The sequence below is a fragment of the Myotis yumanensis genome, unplaced genomic scaffold (assembly GCF_028538775.1).
Source record: "Myotis yumanensis isolate MYYU_CA2020_CCGP unplaced genomic scaffold, mMyoYum1.0.hap1 SCAF_5, whole genome shotgun sequence".
NCBI classification, from domain to species: Eukaryota; Metazoa; Chordata; class Mammalia; order Chiroptera; family Vespertilionidae; genus Myotis; species Myotis yumanensis.
The window spans coordinates 55,957,753-55,972,939 of record NW_027223756.1 but is presented as its reverse complement, the minus strand read 5'-3'; the positions used below and the strand labels follow the sequence as shown (position 1 = coordinate 55,972,939).

At 46.4% G+C, this 15,187-nt stretch overlaps 1 protein-coding gene across 6 annotated transcripts in view; it reads right to left on the bottom strand.

The window, feature by feature from the left end:
• FHIP1A (FHF complex subunit HOOK interacting protein 1A) overlaps positions 1-15,187 on the bottom strand; it is a 211,542-nt gene that overhangs the window by 10,824 nt on the left and 185,531 nt on the right. For 5 of the 6 annotated variants that reach the window (XM_070415308.1, XM_070415311.1, XM_070415310.1 and 2 more), the window contains 4 exons: positions 11,588-11,778; positions 7,523-8,674; positions 2,652-2,830; positions 2,145-2,283 (listed from right to left, as the gene is read on the bottom strand). In XM_070415308.1, the coding sequence (XP_070271409.1) occupies positions 2,145-2,283; positions 2,652-2,830; positions 7,523-8,674; positions 11,588-11,778 (1,661 nt within the window). Of the gene's footprint in view, positions 1-2,144; positions 2,284-2,359; positions 2,831-7,522; positions 8,675-11,587; positions 11,779-15,187 lie in introns of those variants that run through there. The other variant, XM_070415313.1, reaches the window with a different exon arrangement.

Genomic DNA, 15,187 nt, shown 5'->3' with positions numbered 1-15,187 from the left:
CAAGAGAAGCCCCACTAAGCAAAGTCCCAAGTGTCACAGACTTGGAAAAGCATCAGCCACAGCTGATTAATTTGACAGCATCATGTGGGAACAAGCTCCCCTGGACACATATCTGGTGGCCACAGCCAATGGTCTGAAGCCAGGACAAAGCACCAGGTGTGAGTGACCCCATCCTTCACCAGAAAACGCACCTCTGACGTCACGCACCTCTGACGTCAGTCAGCGCGTGTGCACTCAGCCCGTGAACGAGGCAGACAGTCTCAGGCACCTGGGCCTCATGATCCCGCCTGACTACCCTGGGCCCCCACTTTCAGCTTCCTTATATGAAAATGAACCTCACAGTACCTTTCTTGCCCATTTCGCAGTGCTGTTTGAAAATAAAAATTGACCGTCTGGGAAAGCACTTTGCAAACTATGAAATACAAAGGAAGACCAAGTCTGGAGTGTAATGTAAGGAACTGAAGTCACCTCCTGCCTGGTAGACTGAAAGACTGGCCAACCTTTTTGCAGCTCTTCCCATCAAGAGGTGGGGGTTTGCTGCTCTTGGACCGGGGCTGCCCGGGGACTTTGGCCAACAGCATGCAGGATTCCAGAGCCTCAAAAGATTTTTTGTGTTCCTGCTCTCACTGCAGCCCTGTGGCTGTGACATTTGACCAGCAGGGCTAACCCTTTGGATAAGGAGAAACACACACCCCTGCCATCCCCATCACCCAGCCAGCAGCCACCCATGTGACTGAGGCCATCCCAGACACCAGACACCTGCAGAGAGCAGCCCACGAGCCAAACTCAGCCAAGCCCTGCCCAGGCGACCATGCAGACTCCGAGTCCTCATGAATGGCTTTCTATTAACCCACTGTTTGTGCAATGGCTTGGTATGCACAGGAGCTAACTGACGCACCCTCTCTCACAGGGTGAGATGTGGTAACACCCTCCCCATTCAGGGGGAACACAGCTAACAGACCGGCTGTGCAGGTGGCTAGCAGAGGCCGCATGGGCCTGCAGTCCACCTTCCCACAGGCTCCTTTCCCTCCACGAATGGCCTGCCTGCTGTCCTCTAGGCCAAAGCCTGAAGCGCCCCTCCCAGTGGCACAAGGCCCACCTTTCTTGCAAAATCTGCCTTGCGATGCCCTAAGGGCTCTTCACACCCAGAGTTCTACAGCCACAGAGGAAGTCAGAGAAGAAAAACAAATTCTTCACTTAAGAGTCAAGGAACCTGAGGCCTTGGTGAGGCGCAATGACTAAGATCAAAGAGCTGCACAGAGGCGAGGTCAGCCTTCGGAGTTTCCCTTAAAGGGTTAAAAATTGCCCTGAGGTAGATTTCTGCCTATGGGAGCCAGTATCTGATCACAAGCCTTTAGCCCAAGACTGAGAACCCCACTCTCACCACTAGTCTTAGTCTTTAAAATGCTGGGTTGCAGCTTTTTAGACCCAAGGAAAACACGGGGCATTTCCTGGTCTGCACACCCCCAGGCCACAGTGATAGCTTGGAGGACAACCGGCCATTCAATCTGTCCAAGCTGAGCTTAAGCCAAGCAAAGCGCGGTGCTCCCCAGGCTGGCCGGCCAGCAGGACGACCTCAGTTCTCCTGCGGGGCACCCACCCACCACCCTCCCTGCCCACCTTGCCAGGCAGGCCCCGTGAGCTGATGAAAAGTCACCTTCAGGAACTTTAAGCGGAGCATAAACTTTCCTTCTCCCAGTCCAAATGAATCGTTTTTACCTTCTAGAGCCCTGAAGCACATTTATTTGGGGCCCAAGAGTCTCTGAAAACATAATGAAGAGAACAATGCCCTCCTCAGGGTAGGGCTGGCCATGACATGGTTCAGGGTGTGCAAGGAATGCCTCCCACCCCGAGGCACTGAGTTATTTATTCCAGGCCTACGACAACCCACACATCACTCCTTCCCTACGGAAGCAAATGCCCGCTAGACCCTCCAAACAGGCGAATGGGCCGGGTGTGGGCTGGCAGACCTTTCTTTAGGCTTAAGAACACTAACCGGAAACTCCTCGCAGTTGCATAAAAAAGAAAATACAATTTAGATGCTTTAGAGCCCAGGAGCCTATGCAGCATCTTTGAACCCAGATGGGGAGGCGGGGAAATGGAGGAGCAGGAGAAAGAGAGACACAGGGGAGAAGCCGGCTCACCTTTGGTTAGCGACTCAGCTGTCACGTCGGACATGTCCACTCGGAAGAGCAGGTATTGCTGGGCTTGTATGAGGAGCCCTGGGAAGTCTCTCTCCATAGAAGCAAACTGTTCAATCTTGTTTTTCACAGATGCTAGGACCTGTCAAAAGGGCATTAATGATGTTAATGCTTCAAATGGAATTCCAGCCCCAGTTGTCAATCTCTCTCTCAGGGGTGGCCCTCCGTGCAGGAACTGTTCCGTTCGGCATTTGCTCACTCTGAACTGACCTGCCGGGGTGTTTTGGTAGGGCGCCCTCTAAACATCAAACTAAATGAAGTTTTGCTATTTGCTAGAATAATCTACACACAACTAGCAAAACAGGATGAGGAAGGAGAGCAAATGAATGAGAACAGAGGAATTAAAAAAAAAAACACACACACACAAAATAACAGGGGAAGGAAGGGAGGAGCCCTGCTCATCAGCACCCGTAAAATCAACAGGGGTGGATGTGGGCTCAGCTAGCGCACCTGGTAGAGAGAGCGGACGCTTGGCTGGAAGACCATGTTGGTGTTGAGCAGAAAGGAGCGCAGGAGTGGCTGCGGGTAGCTGGCCAGCTGCGTAATGATCCCGATGAGCAGCAAATTAACGTGCAAGGAGTTCTCCAGCATGTTTTCCAGCTTCGACAGGACCACGCTGATGAACGGGCCTGAGGGAGGGACACGGGCTTCAGGGCTGGCGGGCACAGGGCAGCCACAGGGGCCACAGCTCCCAAACCACAGCCCCGCCGGGTGCAAGTCCAGTACAGACACGGGAAAGGCAGCCGGGTCTTCCCCTGCCTCGAACCCAAGCACCACAACAAACCACCACCAAAAAGGAGAGCAGGCAAATGGGCATGGCAGCTACTATCTTGACTCCATGAGCACTTTTAACACTTGGGAAACTATCGTAGACCTTGACAGATAATTTAATTTTTAAACTTAAGGTATACTTTTCCACACTGTTTCTGTACTTGATGCTGCCTATGCTCAAAGCCATGACGTTTTTCAGCTCATGACCCAGCATGTTGTAGGGCAGTGATGGCGAACCTATGACACGCGTGTCAGAGGTGACACGCGAACTCATTTTTTTGGTTGATTTTTCTTTGTTAAATGGCATTTAAATATATAAAATAAATATCAAAAATATAAATCTTTGTTTTACTATGGTTGCAAATATCAAAAAATTTCTATATGTGACATGGCACCAGAGTTAAGTTAGGGTTTTTCAAAATGCTGACACGCTGAGCTCAAAAGGTTCGCCATCACTGTTGTAGGGTTTCATACAAACATGAGAGGCCACAAGTTTGGGTAACAAAAAAATCTTTGTGCTATTAAAGAATAGCACACACTTATGAACTGTGTTTATCAGACAGTTACACTGTGAACGGGGCCAGTCTGTCCCCAACAAGCACTGTGAGAAAGATTGTCTTGTCAAATGTCACAGTTCGGAAGGACAAGGAGAGAAAGACAAGGTAAATGAGGCAGGTAGCCCTAAGCAACTTGGTAACCATCCTTCAATTTTCAGATGGGAGGAAGGGAGAGAAAGGACTTCATCTGGGGAGAAACAGTTTGGTATGTCATAGCTTCCTTAAAAAAAGAAAATCCATATTTCATTAAAAAGCAGTTCCTAAGAAAATTAAGAAAAAAAGAAGCTTCGACTAATTTGGGTCACCAGAAAATTAATATGCTTTGAGTTCATTGAAGACAGGGGAAAAAAATCCAGAAAATTAATCTGGCAGTAATAAAATTACCGGAAGATATTTCCTAGTTTTACCATAAAAATGGTCCATTAAGCAAAATCAATGAGAATTTTGTATTTCCCCCAGTGGAGCTATTGATGATGCCATGAAACCATAGCATATTTATAACAAAGCACATATCCTTTGATGGATAAACGTGCCTTATGAAGACGTCACCAACATTAATATGAGTTTAACTTCACCACAAGAAGCTTCGTTCAGAAGCCATGGTGGTGAGAAATGAGCGCACCAAACACAAACCTCTTTCCTACGCGGGCGAGTAGCAGGGCAATAGTTCCGCTGCCAGGAACACAAAGCATGACTCTAAGGGGCCTCAAAACACAGAGAAGGCACCATCCCCTCGTGAACCGAACTTAGCCTCGGCGTCCCAGCCTTGGGATGGGGGTAGAGCTCCTCAGTCACAGTCGATGGCCCAGAAGGTCAATGGACTCTTCACACAGAGAGCCTTTGAAGAGCGCTTGCTTGCAAAACAACCCTGGCAGTGTTTGCCAAACATATTCAGGAAAATTAATATGCTTGGGCTGAAACTCCAATTTGAAGCATCTTGATGGACTTCCATCAAGAACCCCAGAAGTGTCCTCAGGCATCACAATGCAGTTCTAGCTTTCCAGGTGGATCCACAAGAGGCTGCTGTCCTCACCCTCCTCAACCCGGACCCAGTCTTTCACATCCCCTCTTGCCCACCCCTGTACAGTGCCAGGCTCCGCGCCTGCTTCCTTCCGGAGGGAGCAGACAGGTGAATTAAACCGTGTGTAGGTGGGGAGAGTCTCCGGTAACACACATGGCCTTAATGTGAACCCTCAGTTTCCCTGGCACATCCCCGACTACACTTGGCCTCAGCCGGCCATCCCACAGACATGAAGGTGGCTGGCCATGCAGTAACCAGGGCACACCATCTGTAGTCCAACACTACTGCCAGGGCAGAGAGAAAACCAGCGTAATCGCACCCTGGGAGCGTGCCATCACTGTCTCACCTGAATGACAGGATATTAGGTCAAAGCCAGAAGATGGTCATTATGAGCCACTAATGACATTAATTACAACTTCATAGCCATGTGCAATAAGAAATAGACATTAAACCCTTTCAAACTCCTGTTTTATTCTTAGTTGATTTCTAGCACTTTAAAAGCAGTTCCGGGGGTCGGGGGGACTGGTAAGCAGCTGAAAAGCAGAAAACAGCTACAATTCAGAAAGCCACAGGTGTGTATGGGGGTGATGCCTGAGGAAGAGTGACTGGTGGCATTTCTGAGGTTCTGGATGGAACCCCATCAAGTTGCTTTCAAATTGGGGTTGCAATCCAGAGTTCATCCCCCTCTTCTTCTAGAAGGACAGATAAACTCCGCAGCCATAAGATATGTAATTTTTCAGAACAACTACGGCAATCTCTACTGCCCTTCCCTGTCACTCACCCCCCTGTCCTCAAGTGCTCCTTCCCCTGCCTCAATATGATCCCCCCCCCCCCCCCCTGTATTTCCTGGCTCCAACAAACGGAGCTGCCATCAGTTCTGTGCCCCCTGTGGCCCTCCTCTGAGAAGCCTCCCCCGCTCCCTGCCCTGGGCCCCCACAAGACTTGGCACACAGCAACTGACAATGCATTTCTCACTAAAAGAGTTCAGTTCTTCGTTGATGTCTCCTCTAAAGGTCCGCAAACTCCTTCATGTTTGTGTCTTTAGTGCCTAGCATAGGACCTGCCACATAAAGGTCTCTAACAAGATCAATTAGATAAATGAAAGGGAAACTTCGGTTTTGCTGAGAGGCAAACTCATTTCAGCGGAAACCAGGATCCAATGCAGAGATGGACGTTCAGCCTAATGCTGCAGAACACACAAGGACGAAGTTCACATACGCGGGAAGAGTAAAGATGTTTCCTGAATTGTGTATGCGTTAAAATGACCTATATATGTCAAAAAACTATGTTTTGTTGGCTCTCAGGTGTATCATAAGCAAAATATTGATGTTATTTAATACGGTATTGTATTAGCTCTTTTTTTTTTTTTTTTTGCCCTAAGCTATACTCGGTTTCCTCAATTTACATATTTCCCAGGAATGAGGCTCCTTGATAGAAGGCTGGCATTCTGAGGAAGGCTGGTCATTCGCCCGGGGCCCTGGAGTCCTGGAGAACCGTTGGGAGTTCCCGCTGGGTGAGAGTCAAGGGGACCTGCTTCAGGCAACACTGCGACTCCTGCGGTCCCTCTGCCCCATTCCTTGCAGTGAGCTCTCTGCCCCTCCTCAGTTGGTCTGGGGCCTTCCCTCCCCTCCTCCTCCCTATCGACTGGGAAAATTAAGCTCATTTAATCCTTTTTATTTATGATTGACTGACTGACTGAATTTTAATTAAAACCCATTCACACTGAAATGTTATCTCAACTAGAACCTCCAGCCTTTTAATTGTGAAATTAAAAGCTTTCCCCCCATTTAGGCGTCAGTAAATAGAAGAATAAGTATTGGAGGAGGATCATGAACCCACAGGAAGCCTACCTGGCTGGACCAGAAGGTGATGTGACTCCCTCTGTGTTGGTTCACTGAAGGAGGCAGGAGCAGGTCGCTTCTCCCCATCCAGCCCCCTACTTGCCAGGGAGGGACCAGCCGAAGCTGCTGGGGCTGCCAGCAACCTTAATAATGACCCCCCAGTATTACATTCAGTCCTCACAGGGGAGAAGGACGGGTCGGGGACACCAGGTCACGTGGCTGAAAGTGCCAGAGCCAGGATGCCCTGGGAGGCCCAACTCCAAGGCCACTATCCCGCGGTGATGCCAGCTCCTTGAGGGCCTCTCCTTGCTATCCGAACACCCTCGGGGTCCCTAAGCATGATGAACCCTCTGTGCCTGACCCTCTGCCTGACCATGTGCAGGTTTGGATGTTACTGGTCAATATTTAATGACATTCTGCACCATAATCCCTCACCCACCCACTTATCTGATATCCTCCCCTATTGCTTTGCCTCTGCCGTGAGTCTACCTGTGGTGAGGGTGTATCACTGGGACACCCACTCTGTAGCAGAGTTGAGTTTATGTGGGTCTCCTGGACCTATTTTCGGATGAAGATTTTGTGATTATCTGAAATGAGCTCCCAGGCAAAGGCCCAACTAACCAATGGCCTGATGTGTCCACAGCAAATGTTCTGGGTGCCGACCACCTGCTCTGGTCAGTGTGCAGGTGCTGGGACAGAGCAGAGAGCAGGCCAACACCTGGGCCCTCGTGGAGCATACACTCTAATGGGGGGGAGGGGGGAATGTGCTTTTAAGAGAATTCACATGAAATAAATGCTAAGGAGGAAAATAAATTAGACTACAGGAAACGAGGCTATTCAATAACGAGACTGGATTTGTTATGTGGTTTCAGCAGTCCTATTACTATCACAGGCATGACAGTAAAACTTAACCTCTAACTTGCTGGTGGGAAAAAAAATACAACAATCATGGCAAGACTGACAAAATTTAAAAAAAATGAAACCACTCCTTCTCCACTCTTCATAAAAATACTTCTGCCCCTCCGTTAGGTAAATGGCTAATGCCCCTCGCCCCCACCTACCTTACTCTCCTGTGTAATATGCACAAGTGCTTTCAAAAGCAGAAATCACAAAGCAAGCTAAGCCGGTCACCTGTGAACGGGGCGCTCTGAGTCCTCACGGGACGGCGACTGGCACAGTCAGCCTCCTCTCTCACCCCAAAGGGGGAGGGCACGGTCTCTTCGGCAGGAGCTTCCGCCATCAGAGAGTCAAAGTCATCCTCCTCCTCCTCCTCCAGGTTCTTCTTCTCCTCCTCCTCCTCCAGGTTCTTCTTCCCCTCCTCCTCCTCCTGCTCTCCTTTGCTCTCTTCCTTCCCCTCTTGCTCTTCTGGGAGGAGCAAGGGATCAGGACCCTGGGAAGAGGAATTCTGCCCCATCAAGCCCTGGGTGCCAGAGTCCAGTTCTTTAATGATCTGGTCATACTGGGCAATGAAATCTTCACCCTCCAGGTCAACCGCCGTTGGGTCTGCACCGTGCTCTGCCTCGGAGACAGGAGGTGCTGCCTCTGAGTTTGATTCCGGGGCCACCGGGGGCCCCTTCTCTGGTGGTGGCTCCGCGGACACATTGGGAACCACGTCTGAGTTGTCCCTGTGCTGCTGCTCCTCAGAGTCTGTCTCTGGCTGAGGGCTGGGCAGGGGGCCGTTGTTCGTAGGGGGACTCTGCCCCTCGGGCTGGCCCTGGGCCGGGGGCCTGGCAGGCTCCTCCTGTGACTCTCTGGTGTCCTCGGCGTCCTTCTCCGCACACAACCTGTACACCATCACATCGTCCTGAAAGTCGGATTCCTCGATGTACGACCCTTTGAAGCGCAGGATGGCGTTCTTCTTCATCTCCTGGATGTGTTTGGGGGGCTCGATGGGCACCGGCAGGCCAGGATTCTCCAGATCGGCCCCCGAGGAGATCCCAGTGTCATAGCTGTCGTCCCACTCCAGTTCCGTGTGGCCCCTGTCCCTTCTGGGAGGCAGCTGAGGCCCCGTCTCCCTGGGGAGCTGCTGGGGAAGCCTGAGCCTGAGCGCGGGGCAGGCGGGGCTGGTGGTGCTCTCCTCCGTCAGACTCTGGAGGAACGTGTCAGGGTCTGGGGAGTCTCCGTCGTAGAGGGCGGACCAGACCCGGCAGTCCCTCATGCAGTGGAGGATGTTGGCGTGGGCCTCCCAGAGGTACTGCAGGTAGCTGATGTCCAGGGCTTTGCCGTACTCCACGATGCAGGCCGATGGGGAGGACGCCGCGGGCAGCGGCTGCTCCAGGGGCCCTGCAGGAGGCAGAGGCAAGTCAGAGTGAATGAGCCCGGGCACTTCCGAGAGGTAGGGGGACAAAGGCCGTGGGCAGGGATGTGACTCATCCGGCTGCTGAGACCTTCTTTCAACAGATACTTCGGTTCTAATAATTTCTGATTAAATGATTTCTGAATAATTTAAAATGCTTAGATTTTAAAAAGGAGAGATAAGAGCTGAAAGTCTACCCTCAAAGGAGATGTAGAACCTATGGGGCCAGTCAAATACTGGCTGTCTCCAAAGGAAAACTTACTTGGTAGCAGTCCTCAGAGAAATAAGAGCTGATCGTGGCAACCTCTCAGGTTGCTGAGAGGATTGAATTAGGTAATATATTGGATATAGTACCTGCCACAGTGTAGGTAATGATTTTAAAGATTTTTACTTTGATCCTAAAGTGGAAGGCCTGTAATCCATGAATTTGGGGAGCAGATTTTCTCTGGAAAACACTGGGTTTTTAGAAAAGCCTGTTGACTTGTGCTGCCTTCCTGGGAACTATTGGGGTTGATATGTACCAAATGGTCTCTTTATGATAAAGTCCTATTCGCTACCAAAATGGTTCTTTTCACCTAAGGATGCTTCAAGTGTTCCCATACTATGCATTTGATGTTTAAGTTCTTTACTGCAGAACTGAAAAATAGGGACTTCAGGGGGAAAAAGGACTCAAACAAGGAAAAATATATACTCTGCAGTTTCCTTAAATATCTCCCATGTGGCAAGTGCTTTATCGGTGCTAATTCAATCCTCACAACAACCTATGTGGTAGATAGTATTTTCTGCATTTATAGATTAAGAAATTGAAGCTGAGCCCTAGCTGGTTTGGCTCAGTGGACAGAGCATCGGCCTGCGGATTGAAGGGTCCCAGGTACAATTCCAGTCAAGGGCACGTGTCTGGGTTGTGGGCTCGATCCCCAAGTAGGGGGCATGTAGGAGGCAGCCGATCAATGATTCTCTCTCATCATTGATGTTTCTAACTCTCTCTCTCCCTTTCCCTTCCTCTCTGAAATAAATAAAATAAAAATATACTTTAAAAAAACGAAGAGATCTTCTAAAAAAAAGAAAGAAAGAAATTGAGGCTGAGACATACTAGTAAGATTACCCAACTAACTGGTCAGTGGCAGAGCCACCGCTCAAACACAGGCTGTCTCCTGTCACTCCCCGCTCTTATTTCATTTGATGCCACACCTTTGAAAGCTTCTTGTCTCCTCATTATCTAAATCTCCTCCAGACGAGGCCAGAATGGGACCTTTACGAATATACATTTTCAGGCCATCAAGGTGGACATAATTCATTTTTTATGATTCTACTGCTAAAAGGTTAATGTTGACCTCTTATTCCCTATAAATAAAAAGACATTAAAAAACAATACTAGCAATATTTATTTAGCACTTACTACATGCCAGGTAGTCTTCTAAAGCTTTACATGTCCAAGGGCACTTATCCTTGGAACAACACTTTCAGGCAAGTACTACTTCATATATGAGGAAAACAGTTTAAAAGGTTAAGTAATTGGCCCAAGAAAGTAGCAGAGCCCAAGATTCAGAATCCTAGTTCTTAGCCACTGCACAATAATTATAGCATCTATCTCCCCACCCACCTAACTACCTTTCTTTCTATGTAACCACCCATCCGTTAGAGCATTTGTCTGCTGTAAGGAACTCTAGAGGCAGCATAGTGGAAAGAACAGAGGACCTAGTGGCTAGATAACCTTGAACAAGCCAATCACTCTCTCTGAATTTGTTTCTTCATCTCTAACCTGGGCATCCTATCTTCTCCGAAGAATTAAATATGATAACACAAGGAAAGAAAGTTGCAGGCACTCACAATTGTCTGTTTAACTTGAATTTTGAATTCTGTGGCAAGATCAGCCGCAGAATCATTCTTGAAGTAACATTTTTAGTAAAGAAAGACATCAAGTTTCAAATATGTTTTTAAAAAATAATTACTTGGCAGGAAAATCGAAGAAATCCACATTCGTTTAACCAACAGGAAAATATACCTAAAATCCATCTTGTTATACTACCACAAAAATTTTTAATTTTCATGCATATACTGTGTATTTAAAGAGCAAAAATCAGTATGACAACCTTAATTTCTAAAAATTACATTTATACCAAGTAGGCTGATATTTTCTGAATCAAGCAGACTGGGGCCTAACAGAAGTACACCTGAATGAACAGAACACAGATCAGATCACCCGAATCAACACCAGGACTGGGCCATGTGCTGGTGGTGGCAGGACAGGCAGAACCCTCCTGGACTAAAACAGCCTTCTGACAGCTAAAGATACACAACGCCCCCTTGTTCCAGCTGCCTGCAGGGAGCCAAGGCTGATAGGTGACTATTTCCATTTTACTTGTACAAGATCAAGTACAGCTGGCAAACAGCACATCACTCCTGTAGGTCAGTCAAATGACTCAGATACTGTTGATGTATCCCAAATTTTGACCTTTATGAGACGTATCACAAATTTCGAGTTTTATGGTAATACATTATTGACAGGCAAGCGCCCACAAATGGGCCATTTCAGAAATTAAACTAAGAGCTAATTCTATCTTAGCTCTTCCATCTCCACATCTCTCGCCCCTATTTTGTTTGAGGAGGCATAGTGGTATGCATCTTCCTTCACATTTGGATTCTGAGGGCGACACTAGAAATCCTAGTTAAAATAAAGGTCTGGGTGCATGGAATCGGTGACAGCTGGGCATGAAAATGAACACTAACTACAAAGTGTCATAACTCCTTACGATGCAGAAAAGGACCCCCAAAGAAATACTCATAAAAGACGCGGAGCTCACCGTCTTATTCTCCATCTTCTCAAAGAGACCCACGTCCCCAGGAGAGACAGAATCTGGTATCCTTTTGTTTAAAGAGCATCACCAGCAAGTTCCTACCTGAACTATCGTGCGTACACTTTGACCAGAGGATATAATCCCTCTCTTGGTGCCCAAGCGTCAGGGTGATCCCGCTGGAGCAGCAGACTGGGGTCAGGGCGAGCAGCTTGGCTGCAGACACCGAGTAGCAGTCTCTCTCCTTCACAGCCCACCTCTGACTCAGCATCATGTGGTTGCAAGGGATCAGGTACCTGGAATGACAAAGAGGGCGCATTCAGTCTCCGCAATGTCTGTTCCCAACCAGCGCCTCCTCAGCCATAATCAGGACTAATGGCCAGGGGTGACCCATCCTCTCCACACTCCCAATCCATCTATCCCACCAGCCCCCAGGGTTCTCTCTCTTGCTTAAAATGTGTCAAGAGCTTCTTTCTTCTGACAGAACAACCCCCTGTGCAGAGCATTTGAGGGCCTTCACAATTTAAGCTGCACAAACTTCCTCATTTCTTAATGGAGCTGCTATCCTATCTCTCTTTGCCTCTGTGCCTCTGCACCCACTGTGACCTTCACACTAAAGGTGCTTTCCCTGCATGACAAATGCCTTGTCATCCTACAAAATCCAGCTTCAGTGTTACCTTTTCCAGGAAGGCTTCCAGGCTACCTACTCCAAGAAGACAGAGCTTCTCCCTCCACTATGCACACAGACCTCTACTAAAGAACTAGTATTTAATAAGTTATTTTGGTGTTTGCCTCCTCAATACAATGTGCTCTCAAAGCAAATCACCTCTTTCAATAATTCTGAAATATAATCCCAGGAACTCTGCCTCCTAGTGGGCACTGAAGGACAGTGGAATCACTGCATCATACAAGTCTCCTCCCATATTCTCCTGAGTGACTATGAGAAAATATGGTGGCCAAAGACTCACTGAGGGCCCCATTTCACACAAAACACTTTTGGCTGGTGATCAAAAGCATCCTAGTATCATCATGACCATGGAGACAAGAAAATCTGAGCAATCGTTTCTGACACCCTTAGAACACATTGTGGGGAGAAGAAAGTGTGTTCAAACCAAGCATATTTCATGATTTAAGTCGCTATACACAGATTTCTGCTCTTTGTTGAAATATTTTTTAAAATGGTACACTGGATCAAACCTAATAAAGCTACTTATCAAATATAACCAGTGTGTAGCTTGAAATTACATTGGAATAAAGAGGTATTGGGAATTTATAACTTTGCAAACACATGCTTTCAGTAGAAACTAAGAATTTTCTTCTGAGTAAATTAAATAAAGGAAGATCCCCTGTAGGTTGAAGGAGAGATTCTACAACAAGTGGGGGATTCAGTTCAAATAAATAACCCCCTCATTTAATGCAGTACTTCTACTGTGTCTTTATAATGAAAGCTTATTCCAGAGGGAAGGGCAGGAAAACTGTACACTGACTCTCTGCCTTTCCATCATTTATAGAGAAAGATTTTTTTAAAACACGCAAAAACAAAACAGACAAACAAACAAAAATGAATGTTCACTGCAGCATTATTTACAATAGCCAAGTTAGGGAAGCAACCTAGGTGTCCATTGATAAATGAATGAATAAAGAAGATGTGGCACATAAACACAATGAAATATTACTCAGCCATAAAAAAGAATGATATCCTGTCATTTGTAACATGGATGGACCTAGAGGGTATTGTGCTAAGTGAAATAAGTCAGACGGAGGAAGACAAATACCATAGGATCTCACTTATATGTTGAATTTTTTTTAAGTCAAAACAAACAAACCAAACATAACAAACTCATAGAAACACAGAACAAACTGATGGCTGCCAGAGGGGAGAGCATTGTGGGCATGAGTGACAAGGTGAAGGGGATAATAGTGAGTAACTTTGAACAGTGACAGATAGTTACTAGTATGGTGATCACATCATAAGATATAAAATGTTAAATCACTATGTTGTACACCTGAAACTAATATAATATTGTACTATTATTGGCCAACTATACTTTAATTTAAAAAAAGAAAGAAACAGAACAAATGTCAGATGCTTCCCAATGTCAAATATCAAAATGAAGTGGCTGTCGGTAGCAAAAAGTCACTGAGGAATTTAGTATAAGTATTTCTCATCAGACTATCTTTTCATTTTTACTCTACTAATTTTGTTTAGGAGTCTTATTTAAATTCAGAAAGTCATAAATATAATCACAAAGTAATAAATATCTGATTTTAGGAGTCCAGATTACTCAAAGCCGTCCCACAACATAGCAGGAAAAATATATATTGTCTGTACTGTCCTCCCTCTTTTCATTTTTTCCCCAACTCTCTGTACCCCTTGTCTATTTTCTCTTTTCCTGGGTATAACTCATTGGAACAGATCATCATCACTTCTGAAACAATTCAATGACAACCAGTCGATAACAAAGCACACATATTGCCTATTGCTCCATTGACAATAAAAACAAACAAAACAGTGCAGTACAATGACGTAAGCAAGGTGCTTCTTGTGGGATGATGATGACCTGAATAACAGACCACTAGGCAAACATTTAGAAAGCAATGTTAACGAATTTCAAAAAAGATTGTTTCGTTTTCAAAGACAGTATGGCCACATTTCTCCTATTTGTCCTACCCTTAGGCTGGCTGGCATTCCCCCCCACCACCCCACCCCACCCCACTCCAGACACCTAACTCCCATGCTCGATGGAAATGTTCCTGAAGTGCACACACAGCTGCTCTTTGAGCAAAACAGCCTCTATCTAAACACAACAGGCAATGCAGTTCGTAAAGCTGACAATGGACCAGCACTTCTGAAAAAAACACCCTACCCAGAACATTCATCAATGGCATCCGGAGGATTAAGCAGTTAAATTCTGCCTAAACTGGGAAGCGCCAGGAACCTGGGGGTGATCTCTCCCTTCACTGCTCGTCAGCATTTCTGCCTGCCGTTGGCCTATCACATGTCACATGCATGGAGATGGATCATTTCTCCTTGGTTTTCTGTTCACTAAAATAGCCTCTCTTTGGGGAGTATCTTATTTCAATGTACTTTTCTGATATTTTGCTAACTGAAAGAAGGATATCAGTTGCAATTGGATTATCACTTTGAGACGTCAATATTTAAGAGTATTTGGGTTGCAACGAAATTGATGTAGTTATTATTTATTTATCACATAACAAATAACTCCATTAAAAGGATTCACATAACCTTCACTGCTCTATTGCCTCCCAGATCTACAAATTTATCGTGTACACTTGAGTGACAACAGTGGCAACAACAAAAGGATGGCTTACAAATCTATTTTTTATGTCCCTTACGATAAAGTTCAAATGAATAACAGAATAAGGACTTTTCATTGTCCTTGCTTTTGGTACAGATTCTAAATCAGAAGAGACATTGTTTTCATTAGTTTAAAACACATTTTCTAGAAAATTCCACTTCCTTAAATTTGTGCAATACCCTATAGCATTTCAACACATTTTCACAGATATCACCACAGTTGATCCTTCCAAAAACCTTATGAGGCAGCAAATTCCAAAACTAGAACAGGTCAAGTCAAATCAGCAGTTCACTCCCACCCACTCTGGGGCCCTAGCTGGATTCTTGCCTCCACTGTTCATAGCCTTGTTTTCATATTTTTTATCTCTTTATCTCTTTCTGCTGCA